Source organism: Falco peregrinus, chromosome 3 (assembly GCF_023634155.1).
Source record: "Falco peregrinus isolate bFalPer1 chromosome 3, bFalPer1.pri, whole genome shotgun sequence".
Taxonomy (NCBI): Eukaryota; Metazoa; Chordata; class Aves; order Falconiformes; family Falconidae; genus Falco; species Falco peregrinus.
The window spans coordinates 75,707,864-75,728,237 of record NC_073723.1 but is presented as its reverse complement, the minus strand read 5'-3'; the positions used below and the strand labels follow the sequence as shown (position 1 = coordinate 75,728,237).

Sequence of the window (20,374 nt, the reverse complement as noted above, 5' to 3'; positions counted from 1 at the left end):
GTTCTGTCCTGGCAAATTTTTTCTGCTTACTTAATAATGTATGAAAAATATGAAAAAACATACAATGTCCTGCACACATCATTAGGCTTCAAAAAGTTAATAGGAGCATCTGCTGTTAGAGGGCTGAATCATCAGCTCTATCAGTTCTGAGATAGAACCCTCCTGCCCACCAGGGCAAGGAAAAACCCTTGGATGCTCCAGCCAGCACTGCTGGATCATGCCCTGCTTTAAACAAGCGCCTGAAAAAGGGATTGGCAGCAACAGCTATACCCGTGAGCATGTGTGGGAGGAGAAGGGGAGGCTAAGAGGAGTTATCTAAGGGCCAGAGGGCAACCAGGAAGAAATGCCAAGCAGCAGGGTGGTGCCTCCAGCTAAACACATCTCCTACAGTTAGGAATGTCCATCCTCCCTTTGCAAAAACGCAAGCAAGCAGAAACCGTGGGTTTGCTAATTCTTCCTTCCTTATTGTAGGAGCAACACAGTTACCAGTTTAGGGCATACACACATCACTTTGGACAAAGAGTGCCCTCACGCAGCTATAGCACGCTGTGAAACTTCAGACTCTTTGGGTCTCTGCTATTGAAGTTGTTCCATGTAGAAAACAATGTATTATATACTAGAGCAAAGATTTCAACCGTTCCTGAACCAGGTCACCGCACGCCAGGGAAGGCAACACCTAATCTTGGGAGTGTTTGCCTTCTTGGAGCAGGGCTGGTGACCTGGGGGACTGCACCAGCGTTCGGCTACTGAGGACACAAATGCCCATCTTTCACGTGAAAATCTCTGGGGGTAAAGAGAAAATCTTAAAAAATTAGGAAATCTTGAGCTTCTAAGAACAAGTGCTGCAATTGATAATTTTTTCCAAAGCTTTTCTAAGCTGAGATATTGTGCTTTCTGCAGGGGTTGGTTCATGGATGGTGTCAGTTCTGGTGAGCTTATACTACAACACTGTTTTAACCTGGGTGATGTGGTATTTCATAAACTCCTTCCAAGAACCTCTTCCTTGGAGTGTTTGTCCTCTAAATGAAAACAAAACAGGTAACTACCCCTTCAAGCATCGCTGCTAGCCAGAGGAGGATCACAAATAGACTGGGGGCTAGCAAGGGGAAAAGGGAAGTTTTATTTATTTGTTATGCTTATGCTATGATACAAATATCAGTCTGAAAGAGCATCCTCTGCTTTCTGACTATGGAGAAATACTCCTCTATCAAGACACACGTGTCTGTTATCATAAACTACTTATCAAGACACGTGAGATTGTTAGCATAAGAACCAAATTTATGACTACATCTTTCAGTAACTGCTTTAAATGAGACTTTCGAGTTTTCATTAGCTGGTAATGCAATGGTTATGACTCATAACAAGCTCATATAGAAACCTTTTAGCTCATTTGCCATGATGTGCTGAGAAAGATCAGCTGAGTTGTCAGAGCAGGAAACACAACCCTACTGGAGAACTTCAATTTAAGCCTGTAGATTGCTGAAATTACTTTTACACATCCAACAAGACAGCTTCCCGGAGCAGGTAACCAAGAAAGCCCTGAGAACAGAAGCCACACTTCATTTGACCCCAAGTTTTGTGCAAGACTTTGTTTTCCTATCAAAAAGCTGTAAGAGTGATGTTAGCCTACTGAAATTCATCATCCTTGCAGGAACAATAAAAGCCAGAAAGTCCATGACCCCGTTTGTTTGATTTCAAAATGGGAAACAAAAATAACAGTGTTTTTTAAAAAAAAAAGCAACTAAATAAGCAAAACATTTTTGAGGTAGCAGAGAAACTACTTAAAGAGGGAATCTTTGAGGCTCAGACCAAATACACACTATCCATTATAAAGCTTTTAGTAAGACCAAAGATAGATAGTGTACCTAAGCAGGATAAGGAAGCCTGCTCTCTGTTTTTTAAAATTGTTTTTCAGCTTTTTTGTTCAGAGCACGAGAGGCAACAAGTTCCAGGGCACAGCAAGAAACAATCTGCATAACAGGCTTAGGAAAAAGACGAAATACATCAGAAATCAACTTTCTTTTGGAGACCTTAGGACTATTCTAGAGTAGGAAGACAGTCAGACATTTCCCATCTTTGTTACAGAAGTAGAGAAAATTATTTTTGTCTTAAGAAATAGGATTCTTTCATTTCTCAGGATACAAATGTCCCAACTAGTGAGCTAAACATGTATTCCAAACCTGCTTTAGAGATCAGCTTTTTAATCTATAGTTTGGTATATAAAAAGCCTTGAATTTTTAGTTAAGCATCCTTTAGAAAATATTGAAGAAGTCCTTTAAAGATGGATTTTTCAATACCAAAACTAATGGGACTTTAAAACAGGGAAGGACAGGAAAAAAAGTTATGCTAAACTTGAGCGGGACTGCATGCAAAACAGCAGCTTCAGTAGGAGACACTGCAAGAAAATTAGTGTGCTCTCCTAGGCAGAGGAAGAAACGCATTCAGGTCTCACCAGGCACATAAAGGAAAAAGAGCTTCCCCAGTCTTGGTGTGTGCTGGACCTCCTGGTTACAGGGATTGCTATCAGTGCTGCCTCTGTAGGTTTCACAATGTGTAACTCCAGCTCCTGGAAATGCACAGGGCTGCCTCCTGCCCTCAGGACATTCCTCATTCCGGCTAGGAGCAAAGACAGGAGCTGCAGCACCCAGGGAACTTGGACTTCCAGCTAAAGACTGCAAGTCAATGAGTTTCCTGAAGATCCTCTGTCAACCTCCTCTTCAGGCATTTAGGCAGACAGGTGAGCGCAGGTCACGGTGTATGTTGCGTTCCCAGTTCCCTCCTCTCCAGACACAGAGCCTGGCTGGGGAGTGCCCGCTCCCCTGGGCGCAGGTGCCTGGGGCTCCTGCTCACAGAAGTCCTGGAAATGTGACCCAAAGAGGCTGATGCATGGGTTTTGCCCCCCTACAGGGTCATGACATAGCCAGGGGATCCTGGGCTTAGGCGTATCCTCAGGTGCCCGAATCTTGTCACAGCTCTGCCAACTTACAAACATGCAGCTAAAAAATGTCAGTCTCCACAGAAATTACAGTTTAGAATTTACCTTGCACCGAGTGTGACACCTTTCCTATTTAAAAGGTTATCACCTGTAGAAACGTTGGTGATGTTCTGGTGAAGGTCTCGTGTAAGTCTCACAGGCTTAGCCTGCCGTGACAGTCGTCTTGCTGCACATTACAGACAGTGCAGAAAGGCCAGTTCAGCCCATCTCTGTATTTGACTTGGCAGCCCACAAGAGACCATCCTGCCACTCTCCATTGGTATAAAGTATTCCTTCCTAACCATACAGCGAGTGGGAAAAATATTACCCATTTCAAAATTTATTCTTATGCTTGCCACATTTTCTTCTAGGGCTCAATGAAGAATGTTATGAAAGTACCGCAGTAAATTATTTCTGGTACAGGAAAACTTTGAACATAACACCCGACGTCACTGATAGTGGCACATTGCAGTGGTGGCTCATTTTGTGCTTAGGAACCTGCTGGGCAATTGTCTATCTCTGCACCATCCGCGGAATTGAAACCACAGGAAAGGTATGGAAAGGATAGAGAAGTGCATTATCCCACCCTTTGAATCCTGCTCTCCAGATACTGAGTTTCACCAATGAAAGCCTTCCCCATGTACCACACTAGCACCATTTCAGGGTGTTCCTTGTCCTTGTCCAACGAAGCGGTGACAGCAGCACACATGGCTCAAAACGACACTTCTCTCCTTTTCCATTGCAAATGTTCCCGCCCTACCAGCCTCCCCTCACACAGTTTCAAAAGCAATTTTGTTAAAAGTATGTTCTGCTAAAGTGCACTCTGCTTCTTCTAAAGATGGCAATATTCATCTGTAGCTGTCCTATCTAATATTATTAGGATTGTATGTAGCAATAACTTAAATAGGATTTATCAGTGTTATTCTCAGTAACCATCTGTCTGTCTTCTTACTTTAGGCAATTTATGTAACAGCAATATTTCCTTACCTGGTCCTAACTATATTCCTCATTCACGGACTCACTCTACCAGGAGCCACCGATGGTCTGGTTTACCTCTTCACCCCTAATGCAAGTATTGCTGCTATAGTCAGAAATACTATTCCTTATTCTCCTCCTCCGATCTCATACTGTATATTGATTTTCCAGCAAATCCTGATCTAGCTCCCTATCCAAGAGTTCAGCTAAGCTCTTTTTTATGAGATGAAGTGATTTAGTATTTTAATATACTGTAGCAAGAGAAGAGGCAGCAAGGTAATTAACAGTTTGGTAATAAGCATATCAGAAAATACTGGAAAAATGAGTATGTTATGGGTGCCTCAGACTTGAACGTCTAAGTGAAACTGATATGCTTCATGAACAGAATCATCTCTTTTACACACAATAAAGATGGGACTTTCCTGTCAATACTACCGAATTTACATGACTTTAGTATTTTAAGACTTCATAAGAAAAACAGCTGAGGAATTATACTGCAAAGTGTTTGGTTTTTTTAAGGTTGAAAGTAATTTTATCCTACCCCTTTTTCTCTGTAGCGCAAGTTTCCCCCCCCTCCCCGCCCGCCCCCCACCCCCCGTATGTCCCTAAAAGACAGAGCTGCTGGAGTGCACCCCTCTCCCATTTTTTTCTCATCTTCTCAAAGGGACAGGAGTCCCAGATCCCTCCATATGCTGGCCATTTCAGAAGGACCTTTGTCCTTAGCAGCCTTCCCAAATGCAGAGCAAATTTGTTCCACCAAGTGGCTGCTATCAACCACAGGCTCCTCACAGCTCTGCCTTCATGCTAAAAACCTCCATAAAGCCGTAAGTGTAGAAGAGGAAAAGCAGCACCCACTGACAGATGGTCTTGGAGCGTCCTCTGCCTCTGCAGCCACAGCAGTGCTTCCCACCACAGGAGCACTGGGTATTGCCCTTTCTCTTCCTACAACCGAAACGCAGGCATTAAGGAAAACATAAGCCAAGAAGCCCAGAGATACATTACGTGTCAGCCTGGAAAGGGACAACAGCAAGGGACAGCTCAGATGAGACACCTGTTTTATCCCTCCCCCTGCAAAACCAGTCTTGGTTGTCTTTCTTGTCAAAAGACAATCTTGGTCTTTACAGGAGGTCAGGACATGCACCCTTATTTTTGTAGGGCTCAGACAGGACAATAAATGCTTGCTTCAATGTCTTAATGAAGAAAGCAGACTAGACAGCACAACCAGAACAGTGCTTGGCCTGTTGTCACTTTGTCTCAGCTCAGCTGATTGGGTTTCTCTGAAAGAGCTCAGGCATCTTTGGGACTTCACATTCCACAGTCATTACACAGTGAATTTAATGCAAAAACTAGATTTATGTGTATTCACAAAGCCTGGAGGTATTGCAGGGCTGAGGGGGATCATCATACAAGAAGAGCCGGATGGTTTTGCAGACTGGCACCAGAAGTCAGAATGAAAATCTGGCTGCAATCAACCTGTAATTAAGGATTAGTTCGTTTGAGGAAGCAGATCCTGGAGACGTCCTTTAAGAGTCATCTGAAGATGGTTTTGGTGCTGAAACTATGTTCTTACCTACAAACATGGAAAAGCTGATGCAACAGCCTGGTAAGTGATCATCTACTCTGGGTGTTGCTATGCATAGAAAGTTATAGTGTAAGACAGAGATGGCTTTGTTAAACTAACATACCAACTGCTATGGAGGATTCTGGCACTTCAGGGTCTTCAAAAAGACAGCAAGCACACAACTGCAACATTTCCTTTCTTTCTTCTTCCCCTTAGCCCACAGTGGCAGTACCAGTATTGCCTTTTCTGTTAGTCTGTTTAATGAGAAACAACTCCCACCACTGCCATCAGTAAATACATGCATTTTTCTTGTTACGCTTCTCCACAGTGGATGTCCTAAAGTGAGTTTTATAAGGGGGTTGTTGGTTTGGGGGTTTTGTGGGGTTTTTTGTCAAAGATTTACCTGGCCCACCCAGACCACATCAGGTTACAAAACTGTAAAGCGTATTTCTTAAGTGCATGCTGTTTTCTTCTTTTCTTTTTGCAGGAAGCCTGTAAAGCTTTAGTAAAATAAAGTTAGCTCACCTACTGCCATTTTCAGCTTGCTTTACAAAAAAGACCCTAAACAAACCAACACCCACCCAGCCCAAAAAAACCCCAACAAACCAAAACCAACCTTCTTGACATTCTCCACTCACTGGGGCAATCTCTTCCAACTTTTTTCCAACTTTGCAGTGTGGCAGAAATTGTAGGTTTTTTGTAATAGCTGACACATCCATTCTCTGGTAACTGTTACACCTCCCTCTTGTTTTTGCAAATCTGTGAAAATAACACCTAGTGCTGAAAGTCACATCTTACCAGTTTCAACATCACAATCACCCAACTGAATTTATTTATTTTTCCCCAAACCACCACTGCTTAAATTCACTCACCTTCCAAGTTTGTATTTTACTTCTCATTAATAAATATCACAAATAATAACTGCATGCATATGGATTTTAAACATGACAGGCTGTGGTTTTCTTTTCATGCAGAAATGCCTAGTCCGCTTTTTGCTACCTGACATACTTTCACACCTTAAATTCTAGAACAAATAACAAATACTTCTTTTCATTGACTTTCAGACATGGAAAAGTCTGATTATTTACTCATCCTCTCTAACTCCTTGGCTACCTGGAAAGTGAAGCTGCCAAGAAAAAAGAAGAGATACTGAAGTTATGCTCACAGGCACTTGAGGGGAAAGCAGAAGCTGTCGCACAAAGATGAAGCAACAGAGGAGCTGGAACAGAGCTTTTGGAAAGGTTCTTGGGAAAAAAAATTAAAAATCAGAGGCGGCAGAGAAGGGATCCCATCAAGCATCAGCAATGGTGCCTATGCAGTTCAGCTTCTGTGGACACCTGTGTCAGCTCAGGAGCACAAATGCCTCCTTCTCCAGGCTCTTTCACATCTGAAAGGGCTTCAGAGACTGTAAATATTTGGGGGTTCTCTGGCAACGAACAATTTCAGAAGCTTGGTTGGGCAACGTGCCTGACCCCAGTGCTCTGCAGCTATTTAAAGAGCAGTAAGAACAGCCAAGAAAAAGGCAGCACAGGCACCAGACCCTCTATCCCAGAAGGCAATTTGTAGTTTTTTCATCTATTTTGCAGTTTAGTTTTACACCTAATATATTACTGTGAATGAACGCTTAAAACTCCTTTTGAGGTACCCAGTCTGTCCGTAATCACTTCTGGTATTAAGGAGAACGAAAGCATGACCTTAATGAACTGCTGTCTTTAAGTGCAGTATTACTTGTTGGCCACTTGCTTATGAGAAAAGCAATAGCTGTTTTTACACCAAAATTACACATCACAGGGATCTGTGAAGAAAGTTTCTGTCCATGTTTCATGTGTTCAAGTATCCAAACATCTCACTGCCAAGGGGGCAGCAATTACGCTTCCTTTCCTCATTACCCCTGTGTTCATTAACATTCTTCTTGTTCATCTTCATTCGCACAGTTCTAGTTTCAGCACATTTTTTTTCTTCTGAAGATGTGCTTATGATATCTGTATGCCAGATTACCAAAAATATAAAAAAGCATTTAGATTCATAATTTGTTTAAGACCAGAAAATGACATTGCCATGGCATGTTTGCCTGTCCACTACTTCTTCAAGTTTGGGCATGGATTAGTGTCTTAGAGGCAAAAAATGCATTACGTCTAGCACCAAACTAAACTATCACCGGATTCATTTGCCAAAGTCCCCAATCAGAAAGTCAAACTTTTAACAACCTCCTCTATCAGCACTGACAATTGACTTGGCAGCACTTCATCAGGCTGTGAGGGCCATGTAGCAGTGTGAATGCTGAGTTTCTGCACTGCAGTAGCAATCTAGTTCTGTACCTGCACGTGGTCTTACCAGCAAGTGCTCTGGCATTAGAAGGTTTGGTTATGATCCTTCAAAATGAACCTCTAAGAAAGGTTTGCCTAAGTTGAAGCATTTCAGTCAGCAATGGTTACACTTACCTGCTTGCTATGCTATGTTGTACAAAATGTTACACCAGTTCTGCTGTGGTGAAAGCACTGACATACTTGTGGAGAAAGCATCTGCAGTAATGGCATTCACCGCATCCGTCCACACTGAGATGAATCCATTATTCTTGCTCTTCAAGCTCAGGCCAGCTTCAGAAAAACCCAAAATGCTATTAAGGGGCTTCTGGCATACTTACTCCTCATTCCTACAGATGTTCCTAATCATGTACTAGGATCAATAGCACAGGCATATAGACATGACAGGAAACACAATTTGCCCTACATTACTAGGATGCAGGTTTGATTCAGATTGATGTAAACCAAAGTGAAATACTCTACGGCCCCAGTATTACTTCTGGGCCAGCTGCTTTTGAAAACACTCATTCTTAACTAGTACTGGTTTCTAGTCACTCTACTTGATAACAGATTGGAAAATAATTCACCTTGGTAGGGTATAAATATAACACACCATTTCTTAGTTTCTGCAAGAAACTAATATTTATTAAGTATATTTACATTTTGCGCATTACTTATGCTTTATCTTTTTCTTTCAGCCTGCTTTTAATGATAGAATCCCTTCTTAGCACAGCTATTTAGGACCGTATATTATTCTCTGTAATACAACAATCATTGACTTTTTAATTTACCTTCATCTATCATGTCGCCCTTACATCTAAATTAAAATTTTGCTGTCGTTTTCTCCTTTTCCCCTTGTTTTGCCTATGTTGCCCTTTTATCTTTTATTGCTGTTTTCACAGTACTTTGAATCTAAGATGTTCTTTTTAATGAATATACTCTTCTTGACTGCCTGGACTTTTAGTCTGGGTTTTTTTTATATCCTTTTAAAGTGAATTTGGAAAGCTATGGAATCACTTTCTGTCTTAAAACAATGTAACTTTAGTGGTTTTTTATACAGTTTTAGGAAGATAATATTCTTAAACTGTAAGTTACCCAGTATGTGGATTTATTGTATGCCTAATGCCTATCATTTAGAAACACTTTTTTTTTCATTGGAAGAAGAAGCATACAATGAAACAGATTCTGTAATAACTACATACACTAAATAGACCAAATCATGTCCTAAGAAACACCTGCTTTACTGACATGTTTTGTGCTAATTCCCATTTCCAGTGTCTTTAGATGGCAACACAACACTCAGTTTCAAAAGTAAAGTATGAGATGAGCTATGAGAACTGGGAGAGAAAAAGAAAATTTAAGTGTAATACATGCATTTATTCCCATTATTTCAGCTGAACATTTTGAAAAATCCCCGTGTATGGCTTGATGCAGCTACCCAGATTTTCTTCTCTCTCTCTTTGGCTTTTGGAGGACTTATTGCATTCTCAAGCTACAACCCACCAAAGTAAGTAGAACTACAATCTTTATAAATTGGCTAATTCTTGCTGCATTTTGTGGAATTTTCTGAAATTTTCAAAACACTTTCTTTCAGATATTTATTAAGAATCTTAGATTTTTAAAGGCTCTTAACAGCTGCTGTCTTTCTAAAAGGCCAAATAGATTTTCTAACAGGAAAGGGAAAAAATCTAAAAAAATAAAATGTTTCCAGAAATACCTGAAATAATCACAGATAAAATACTGCCTTTTTTTAGTTACTTCACTTGTTTGAATGCTGTTTCTAGAAATGACTGTGAAAAGGATGCTGTGACAGTAGCAATTGTGAACAGCGTGACATCCCTCTACGCTTCCATCCCAGTTTTTTCTGTTTTGGGGTTTAAAGCAACCACAGGCTACTGGGATTGCTTGGACAGGTGAGAAACTTGCAGTTCCAGTGTTATAGCATGGTTTCAATGCCTAAACAGATAATGTGTTACTTGAACATGCATTTATAGAATTTATTTTCACTAAAAAGGAAAGGCACCTGTACGGAGAAGTCTAATATAAAAACAGAAGGTATTACGGCACTGAGGCAAGAATGATCAGGGTTAGCATTTGTAAGAAGCAAGACAGATTATAAAACAACCCATTAATCTCAATCTCAGAGTAGCATCAGTAGTAGTTAAAAACACAACACCTTTTCCTGTTCCACCAGATTCACTGGTACATTAAACACAAGTGGTGGAAATGGTCTTGAAGGCTGAACCCCACCCCCACCAAACCAACAAACATTTTAGAGACTGTACCTGCATGAAGCACTCAGTTTGTATCTGAAAGACAGGACATTAAATAGCTTGAATATTTTCTCCTATTTTATACATAAGTTCCCATTTAATATTTTCCTTTATATTGTACAGAAAGTAAACATCACTTTCTACTAACATCTGAATACATGGCACAGCATTTCCAGCCACATCACCTGGAAACATTTAAACTAACGGTATGTCGGCTTCTCTGGCAGGAACATTATCAGTATCATCAATGAATTTGATCTTCCAGAAGAAAGCATCATGCGACAGAACTATACAGCCTGGATTAGTTTCCTAAATTCATCATATCCAGAAAAAATTGCTGGACTCAAACTGAAAAGCTGTGACCTCCAAGAATTTCTTGATCAGGTACCATAACTGCTGTCAACAAAGTAATCCTTTATGTAGAAGGACTGCTATCTTCCTTTTCCTTGTAAGTGCTTATACTTTACTTGTAATGAATATATCATACATAACCATGAAACAAAACAGTTTTTCAAAATTTGAAATAATAACACTGCTGTAGGACAGTCTGAAATCAAAGCTGTCTGGTACAGCATGTAAAATTACACATTATTATCACAAAACTAATCTTCAAATATCCTCTTACCTGGAGCCTACCACGGACACTAGATGCAGCCCTACTTTAGTTTACAGGAATAAGCACAACAGAGGAAACACATCTAATTAAAAGATTATAGGAAAAGGATGCTGAATGAGAGTTTTCTAAATCCATATTTAAGAAAGTATCAAAAAAATCCACAAAAATGTTCACTGTTTGCCTTCAATCACAGGAAGGTATTCCTTTCCTCATCTTTCTATTCCCTCTTGTCCTCTCCCTTTTATTTTTCCTTTTCTTTGCACAAGATCTTAGCAATATTTTAATTTTTTTCTCCCAACTCTCTTCCCCCCTGCCAAAATACATCATGATCGTCTCCCTCTCCTTCTTTTCCCACCCTCCCAAAACATTTTCCCTATCGCTAAATACACATGTTCTCTGTTTACTTCTCCAGCCTCATTCCACTTGCTCCAGTGAAACCACCCAGTCCTCAAACTCTTATTTACTACTCACTTATTCGTACTACCTTATTACAAGTCCCTGCCACCTAATGAGAAGAGAATAGGGCCATTGTTGGGAGAAAGAATAGGAAAGAAAGGAGCTTGAGAAAAAAAGAAAATAAAATCGAAGGACAGAAGGGTGGACACATTTGCTAGGGACAGAGTGTGCTGATGCACAACAGCCATAACACACAACAGCGAAACGGGCCATTTTGCTCACATGACAGAGAAGTCCAAGGACAACATTCCAGCCCTGACATGAGTCAGTTTCTGTTTTGTCTGGCTTCCTCTGATGGCACCCATTTCTGATTCACAGAAATAGATTAAAATTTAGATTTAGATTAAAAAATCAGATTTAAATATCCTTGTCCTTGGGAGACTGAATTCAAAGAATTCTGGCTTAAATTGTCTTTTTTCCTATTAGCCTTTTCTGCCCTGGTAATTATGGGTTTTTTTGCAACCAACAGTTCACCAACTCCCTTGCTGCTAGAGTGGCCATCATATCCTTCCTTACATATTTTTCTTTCCAGCAGCTCTTACATTATACATTTTTAAAAAAACGTATTTAAGAGTATTAGCAAAACAATTGTTCTTTCAATTACAACTCTTGACACAGCTCTCTGTGCAAGCTAGAATTCTGTTCTATGATTGTCTACACACCTCTGATAGACCATTTAAAATTAAACCCCCCACACTCTCCACTACCTGTTTTCACAACTGCTGGCTGCCAGAGCCCCACAGGCTGACCAGCACCCTTGACTCCAGGGAAGAACAGCAGCATATACGCACGAGAAACTACATTTACACCATTATAATGCATATTTTTATCTGCTCCTGAATTCTGCAGAGTGTATCAGGAACTGGCTTGGCTTTCATCATTTTCACTCAAGCCATCATTCTCATGCCAGGCTCCCAGGCCTGGGCCATCCTGTTTTTCATAATGTTGTTCTGCTTGGGCCTTTCTTCCATGTTTGGGAACATCGAGGGAGTCTTCACTCCTCTTCTAGAGCTTCGAGTTGTATCTAAATCAATACCCAAAGAGCTATTATCTGGTAAGGTATTTGCTTTGGTTTGTTCAAAGAAGGTGGCTTCTTTATAGATGCGCAAACTACCAACGGCTTCATAAATATCACAGAGCGATTAAGAATTTTAATATTAACTTAGCTATCTCATAGTGTTGGTAAGGGCCGTGGATTGTGTTTGCAGAAGATAAGGACATAGATGAGGTAGCAGTTACGGCAGAAGCTGTCAGATGACAGTATTATATTGCCCTTGCCAGTTTTTTTTCTTAGCTTGCAAGAGCTGTTTCAGTCTGAGAAAGCTTGTTAAATCGCTGTGCCTGGCGTCTGAGTCGTTGTTGACATCAGGAAGAGCCTTGTCTTTACATAAGCCTTTGGCACCTAAACAAGCCACTATAAGGCAACCACTGACATCAGCTGGTCTGCCATAACCACCTCCGCACAAGCTTACCACACTGTCACAGCTGTAAGAGAGGTCATTCACCCTTATTTCATTCAGGTTTATGCTGCTACAGATTCTTTCATATTTACTGTGAACAGGCCGAAGTTGAAAATTACTACTTGGAAACTGAGGAATGAGTGTGTGCGATCCTGTTCTTGCACCAAAACCAGCATCTTTTCAACCAGAGACAGTTACTGAACCCAACCTGCTCCTCAAGAACCAGACTCAGTGAGAGTCTAACATATCCTGCTGTGAAATTGGTCTAGAAAAATGTGTCTAGAAACATTTCTGGTGCTTTGAAGTAATGGATTAACACATCAGCAGCGTGTCCTTTTAAATTCTTATGGGGACTATTGCTGGCATGCCTTTTTTAGAGTGTTCTTGTGGCAACTAAATTAAATCCTTCCCATTTCACAACTTTCTGTGTAGAAACAAATTTATTTAAAACTTGATGAGATAACCCTATTATTTTGAAATTGATTTTCCAATTGTGAGCTTTAGAAAAAAAAAAAAAAAAGAGAGAGAGTCTGGAGCCAATTGTAGACAGCAACGAACCAAAGGCCATTTTAGAGTCAGAAGCAATTAGCAGCACAACGCAAGGATGTACAAATTTATTTGCAGCCCATGTCTGCACCCAGCAACACTATCCCTCCTTCCAACTTTTTCTCTCAATTAACCCAAATCTGTACCTTGGCTAAAAGGGAACTGACCGTAGAGAAGTATGGTGAAACCTAAACCAGACACGCTGGAACTTAAGGGATATACACATTTGTAGCTCTGGGCCCTTTGAGGAAATGGGGGGCAGAAATCCAGGGAGCCCTTACACTTCTCAGGTGCCAGCTGCCTGTGCTTTGAGCCCATGACAGGGAGATGAGATAAGGGCACTTGAAACTCAGTACACATCAGTGAAAAATTAACACAAGGCAACAGCATAGCACAGCCCAAGCTGTCTGCTGGAAGTACTAACAACTGAAGGATGCTCCAAGTCACAGGAGTGCACTCCTCCTGCAACAGTGGTGTCTCTTGGCCAACACACGGAGGAAAACTGAGTTTGGGAAGCGATATTAGCTCCCCTAAGGAAAAACCAGCTTGTTTTAGCTCTGTAGAGGGAGAGAGCACAAAAATCACTAGAGAAAAACTAGAGCAAAAATAATTTAGAACAATGATATACTTACCAAGTTCAGTTCAACACTCCAGTAACAAAGATACCTTTTTTCTTTAGGTATAATATGTTTAATTTGCTTCCTCATTGCTCTGTGTTTTACACTGGGTTCGGGGAGTTACTGGATTGACATTTTTGACAGCTATGCAGGATCATTGCCTCTTCTAGTCCTCGCTTTCTTTGAAGTGATTGGGGTTGCGTATATCTATAAAATTAAAAGGTACGTTGGAAAAATTTTTTTTCTCTCGTAAGGGACAAATGCATTTTCCTCTCAATCCACGTCTGTTACATACCAGTCCACAATATTAACTTACTTCTGTAGCACTTACCAGTTCTGTGAATGTAGTTATTATACTTTGCTTCAAGTGTCCTGTATTTGTAAAACCGGAAGGACAATCTCTGCATAGCACTTATGGAAGGGAGGAACCCAAGTTTAAAGCTAGAAAGTCACCAACCATTGTAGTTCTTTGGCCAGGAGGAGTTACACTGCCTTTCTAATATCCTCCTGTTAATGCCCTTTTGTTTTGTATACTCTTGTATTTTTTGTTTCTTATTATTTTTCCCCCTCAAACTTCATAGTAGGCAACATGCAGTAACTCCCCCGTGTTAAGAGGCTCAACCTGCACGCTGAGAATCTTCGCAGTCACAGACACTAATTAAATTCACTTTTTAGTTTAAAAGCTTTCCTACATCCTCTGTAATTGTAAATGCCAGAAACCTTATCTCATTTTGCATTTAGAATAAACCTGCCTTCTCTACTCAGGGCCCTTGCAGTTCAGAAATTTCCCCAATTCTCAGTAAAGATTCATCTTTTCCCCTCTATATTCTACTCGGTTATATGTTGGGACTTCACCTTTCCACACATCCCTCTTGTTGCCCATACAGCTAGCCTCAATTTTCCACGATGCAGAAGTAGCAATAGTAGGTTTCACACGCTACCATAGATTCTGGATTCCATAGCACCTGTATTTTCCCTGTTGTGCTACTATACATACACTTTTTCCTCTTGTTACTATGGGATATGAGCATAGTCAAATCACTTTTTCCTAGTTCTCAAGAGATTACTTAATATCTTCACTTAGGTTAACAATATTGAAGACAAAGCTGGTGTTTGAACACACCCACAAATTACAATTCCTATTCCAGATTGCAAAACTCTTTCAACTTGATAGATCCACGCTATCATGTAACTACCAAACTCAGAACCATACATCTACTGTGCATTCAACGTACAAAACTCTAAGAGGTGTATGCAAAAGATCACTTCCATGTCCAAACAACTACCACTACTGACTGCGGAGGAAGATGGCTCAGGTGCAATAATCTTGTCCCTGACCCGATTTGATTCATTTGGTGCTGGTTGATTCAGATTTCTTCCTAACAAGCTATGTTTGTTCCCTTGGCAATTCTGTCTTTTTTTAAAAGGTTTGACTAGTTCTACAGAACTGCTGTAATATTTTCATCATTTATTTGTGCTTAGAAACTTTAGACTAGGTGCTCGCATAACGTAAACTGACAATGTAAACTGATCATTGATCCTTGGTAGTGATCAATAAAGACCTACTTTATTGATATTATTATTATTTACTTAAGTCTATAGGAAGTTATTAAAGAAGGGTATGCAATAGAAAAGATTTAGGGAGCTGTAGCATGTGTTTAAAACTTATGGTAAAAATATGAAAAAATGAAACTGTTACCACTCAGATCTGACATCATCATAAACTTGTCTCCTCTTAAAAGGTTCAGTAAAGATGTGAAATGGATGACTGGACGAAAACCCAATCTCTACTGGCAGATCACATGGAGGTTTATTAGCCCTCTGCTCCTGCTCGCTGTCTTCATAGCCTTTGTTACTCTTCAGATACAGAAGCCACCAAGCTATGCAGCCTGGAACCCTAAATATGTATGTTCTTGAGTATTTCCAAAACTTCTAATAAAAGCAAGAGATGCTTTCTCCCTTACCCGATCCTTTATAATCATTGCCATCTACAGCTTATCTACGTAATGCAGCCTGAAGTGATGCAATGCTTAGAATGAGAAGGCTCCAGTGTGCATAGAGGTTACACATACTAAAATGTGTTTCTGCTAACAGAGCCTCTTCTTGAGGCGTCCTGCACACTCCATGCTCCGTATTTCTTAGGGATGCGCACAGAGAACTGTTGAAGTGTAATGTGTCTGTGAGGCACTCCATATCTGCAGGGGTTCAGAGGTGGAACAAATGCATGAGCAGAGCTTTAGAGCTGCATAACAGACACCAGAGATCAAACATTTCTCGGTGAGAACCACCAGTACCACTGGGGTCCTGATGAATATATGAACGTGTACTTCTGACAGGCAGACAGGGAGGGAGGCAGTGCTCTGAGGACAGTGTTGGCTAATTCAGTACCAAAGACACGTCAATGCTGAGAACATTTGTTCTGGATGTCACTGTCTCATGCCAGTTGCAGTTCCCCCACCCTGCATAGTTTTGAAGATCTATTCTGGTCTTAAACTGCACAAGGATTACACAGCAGCAGTGTCTTCTCTAAAATCCATTAAGTATCTACCATCCCAAAATAAAACTCACAGCCACAGAGTTGCAGAAATTGTATTCTCATCGTTCTCCCAAAATATCTGTCATATAAATCTTCCCTATTTGGCAAAGAGCATGCTCAGTAATTGCTGAAACCAGGTAAGCTCTGAGTACTAACAAAAACAATCAGAGCACAACTAAAAGAGGGTGAAGGTTTGATAATTCTTTGGGCAACCTCTGCATCCCTAGGAATGCGTCACACTCCCAGCTATAAATCTTTGAAGCTGTAAAACATTTACAGCTATCTTTAGTCCCAACAAGAAGGGCATACAGAGGACACGGACACTGAATGCTATTGTAGAGCAAGAGTAAAACTTTTGCTTTCCTTACTATAACAGCATAAGAAAATGCAAATGGAAATTACAGTAAAATGGCAGTGCACCTACCAATTATCTCTTTTGCTTGCTTTTTTGTCTCCACAGGAAGGCTTCCCTATGAAAGAGGAAAAAGTTTATCCACCCTGGGTACTGGCCATCTGTGTGCTGCTAGCTGTCCTTCCTTGTGTGTTTGTACCTCTGGTAGCACTCTTCCATCTGATCAAAAAAATGCACAGAAGCAAGGACTCAAGCTTTGTACCACCAGAAGTGTTTTCATGTCAGGGGTCTAATAACAACTTCTCTTATCAAAAAGAATAAATACCCATTGTATCTAGCTGTAAGTAAAATTAAGACAGCCTTTGTTAGACGTGATTAGTTGTAGTATGGTATCATCCAGCCAACCTGGTTTATGCAGTTCATATGCCTACAGGCAATCACTAGCACTCTATAAGCAGTGCTGCTATGTTTCCTTTATTTTCAACCAATTCCACAACAGTTATTTTAATCTTGTCTGTCCCACATCCTGTCCTGAATCCTACATACTGACCAAGTACCAGACCCACTGCTTTAACCCTTTTCACGCATTACTAACTACACGTCTCTCTCCAGTCAGTCTTTAAACTTGGAAAGCCTGCTAGTTATTGCAAATGCCCTCTGTCTTCCTCTGCTTCTAAGAAAACCAGTCTGTTCCTAAGAATCAGCAACATAAAAATTGGAACACAAGCACCTGCAGTTTCATTCACTGACTCCCCTTCTGAGAGGTGTAGAATGGAAGCTCTTGTGTAGTGACTCTTCTTTGTCCACTACACTCTACTTTTTGTAAATCACACTTAAATAGCAGTTATTTTGTGATTATTTCATATTCTCAAGCATTGCAAAGAGCAGAAATAAAGCACCGGAAGTTAAAAGAATGTAAATCTTTAAGTAAATCTGTAAAGTAAATCTGAGTAATTAATTTTGCACAAATCTCTTACCTTAGCAGATTCCAGAATTTATTGTAGGGGAAAACAGTGTGAAAACAAAAGTCCCCATTTTTTTCCCCTTATTTTTCTCAGGCTGAATACAGTAACTCAATACTGTAATAAAAGCGCAGATGTATGGAAGCCTCTTTGTGAGCTGCAACCTTATATGACACGACAATGAAGTTAAACTTTACTCAAAACCAGGTTTTCCTGTACTTTACTGCAGATCCTGGCCACTCTCTGCAGTGACAGGAGATGAGGATTTCTTTTTCAAGCAACTTGAACAACCTGCAGCTTCTGAAAAAATACAAGGGAAAGTACATAGGGTGAGTAATTAAGAGTCAAGGAAAGGACAGGAAGGTTAAGGAAAATGGAGCCTTGGGATAGGCTACACACTAGCAGGGCTTCACGATGGGCAACAGGGATTTTGCCACACAGTGAAGATGAATGAGACCGACTCGAACTCTGAAGAGCAGAGGCAGTTACCTGACTCCTTGAAAAGGGCACAAGGGGAACTGCAATCACGGGAGAGAGGAGGGGATAATTTTTACCTTGCTGCTTAAGGAAAGAGCAGCATAAAGAGAAAGAGATTTAAAGAAAAAGAGATTTATTTCTTTTTTAGATTTTTCCTTTTAGATTTAGTATCCTCTTCACAGAGCTGCTGCAACCTCCTGTCCTGCAACTAGCTTGAACAATAAGACTCTTCTGGAGCAGTGATGGTACTAGAAACAGTGTCATCCAGTCTGTCACACCAGATCCACCACAGGATCAAAAGAACACTGTGCCTCTGCCTGCTGGAAGGAAATGCACTGGGTAAACTGTGTGCACAGCAGTTGCCAGGCCACAGCCTCCAGGCCCTTCCACTATGTGGTATGAGTAGTATCACCTGCAAAACAATTAAGTGCCTGGGCTCTGCATGCTTTTATTTCTGAGAGCCATGGACTTGGCTAATGGTCTGTGTGATGACGTCCATCAATTCCCCATGGTTGCCTGCCAACAGCCCCAGCCCTTCAAGCCAATAGAGGGGCAGGTAATAGAAACACAGCTTCTGTTAGCAGAAACCTCACAAAGTTCCAAGTAAACTTCTTGATGTTCTGCAGCTATGCACTGTAAAGGCTCTAGACAATGACATGGAAGATTTAAATTGCCACGCTGCCTGTTGCAAATTAAATTTAAGAGGTTATGAGTACAAAAGGCTTCCACAAAGAATGAATAATAAGAAAACCCCAATATAATTGTGATTTTATATATTCATATAAAAGCTGTAAATACATAAATAAGAATTTTTTATTAACTCAAGCGTACACTACATATTCATGTCTTTGATTACTGATAGCTACATGCTCATTACAATCAGATATGTAGAGTATAGGCAGCACGTTTATGTATTTGGTCAGAGATCTATTCTTAAAGAAAAACACAGCCAAGCAATACAGACACAAGCTGAGAAAAAAAATAAACTACATATACAAGACTTTCAAGCCTATAAACCCACCTCAAGTCACTGTCATAGCACCCTCAGACTTCTTGACTTTTGAGCTGCCCCTTCCCATTCACCAGAAAGGAAACTTCATGGGTCATCAGACATGCAGTTCAGCCTGGGACAAGACTCAGGAAGAAGACAATTTTCAGTTCCAGTAACTACAACTCATGGCAGGGAAATGCACCAGCTGAAGTTACTGTTTAGCCAAGGTAGGCATGTAGAAAATGTGTTGAGCAACTCTTGCAGGAACATTGTCTTTTCTGTTCTCAGTGCACTTCTGATGTGACCTCTACTGAGGTCACCTGTAGCCTCTTTCAGTAAAATTAGTGCTACAGTCTTCCCCTTCCTGTTCACATGAAGCACAGCCTCTTACAGGTATTTTTTTCTCTTGAATAGCATGACTGACTTTGAGTAAGCATATGCATGGAAACACAAAACTGAATCTGTGCTGAAGTCTTATATACTAAGTGCTGTCTACTTCTGCTCACTCTCCCATCAATCTTTTATCTGCATATCCCATCAGACCTTCTTTGCTATAATACTCTGCTGTGAACTCATACTGTTCTGACAGACTTTTCTGGAATTGCTTAGGCTGTAAGGACAGCCTGGATTCTTTGGGTGTATACCTGTAAAGGACACATACATGAGTATAGAGATTTCAGCCTTAAGCAGAATCCATACCCCTAAGACAAAGAGCTCAAGTACCTATTAAAGGAAAAAGCCTTAGAAGGAGCATTACAACAGCACTATAAATAAGGAAGCACCCAAATTATAATAAAATAATAAACAGAAAAAAGCTGAAGAGAGAAAAGCATATTCCTCCTGGAACACAGGCAGTTCCCTATATTGCAAAATTTGATACCTACCTCAAATTGAGATTCACAGTCCCTAATCTCCTCCCAAAATGAAGAAGTGGGAGAAGGATGTGTTTTGATGGACGCATCCACACGCTACAATTTTCTCTAGAGGGGCTTCTGTCAAATTCCTCCCTCTCAGCCCTGAAGAGATAGAGACTAAAGATAAATTTTCAGCACTGTCATCCTTCCTCCTCATATAAAGCCTCCAGCAAGCAGACTTGCACAGTGGTTTGCAGCGTTTGCAATATAGGTTGCATAGTGCAGTCACACTGAATGGCTTAGCACTCAAATCTCTCTACTTACCTCCTCCTAAATACTGTGACAATCTTAACCTTCCCCCCAACCTTCAAATCTTTCGCAGTTTTCCCAACTTTCCAATGATTGTTGAAAATCCACGTTA

General features: G+C 40.6%; 1 protein-coding gene and 1 long non-coding RNA gene across 12 annotated transcripts in view; one reads left to right on the top strand and one right to left on the bottom strand.

Moving 5' to 3' along the window:
* LOC101912883 (sodium-dependent neutral amino acid transporter B(0)AT3) overlaps positions 1-17,599 on the top strand; it is a 28,221-nt gene extending 10,622 nt beyond the window's left edge. Inside the window, exons 3-12 of the mRNA XM_005242854.3 lie at positions 901-1,038; positions 3,346-3,527; positions 3,932-4,042; positions 9,208-9,320; positions 9,598-9,726; positions 10,314-10,470; positions 12,008-12,212; positions 13,844-14,003; positions 15,524-15,686; positions 16,778-17,599. Coding sequence (XP_005242911.1) covers positions 901-1,038; positions 3,346-3,527; positions 3,932-4,042; positions 9,208-9,320; positions 9,598-9,726; positions 10,314-10,470; positions 12,008-12,212; positions 13,844-14,003; positions 15,524-15,686; positions 16,778-16,990 — 1,571 coding nt within the window. The 3' untranslated portion in view covers positions 16,991-17,599. The remainder of the gene's footprint in view (positions 1-900; positions 1,039-3,345; positions 3,528-3,931; positions 4,043-9,207; positions 9,321-9,597; positions 9,727-10,313; positions 10,471-12,007; positions 12,213-13,843; positions 14,004-15,523; positions 15,687-16,777) is intronic.
* Positions 4,549-19,311, bottom strand: LOC114013695 (uncharacterized). Of its 11 annotated transcripts, none has more exons than XR_003556822.2 (7): positions 19,130-19,311; positions 17,647-17,931; positions 16,742-16,888; positions 13,797-13,988; positions 7,952-8,107; positions 6,127-6,269; positions 4,549-4,891 (listed from the first exon to the last, which is right to left on the bottom strand). It is a non-coding gene; the product is annotated as an uncharacterized LOC114013695 (long non-coding RNA). The 11 variants fall into 11 exon arrangements; XR_003556829.2 differs by having other exon boundaries at positions 17,647-17,795; XR_008746593.1 differs by having other exon boundaries at positions 17,856-17,931; positions 19,130-19,310.
* Between the last annotated feature and the right edge of the window lie 1,063 nt (positions 19,312-20,374).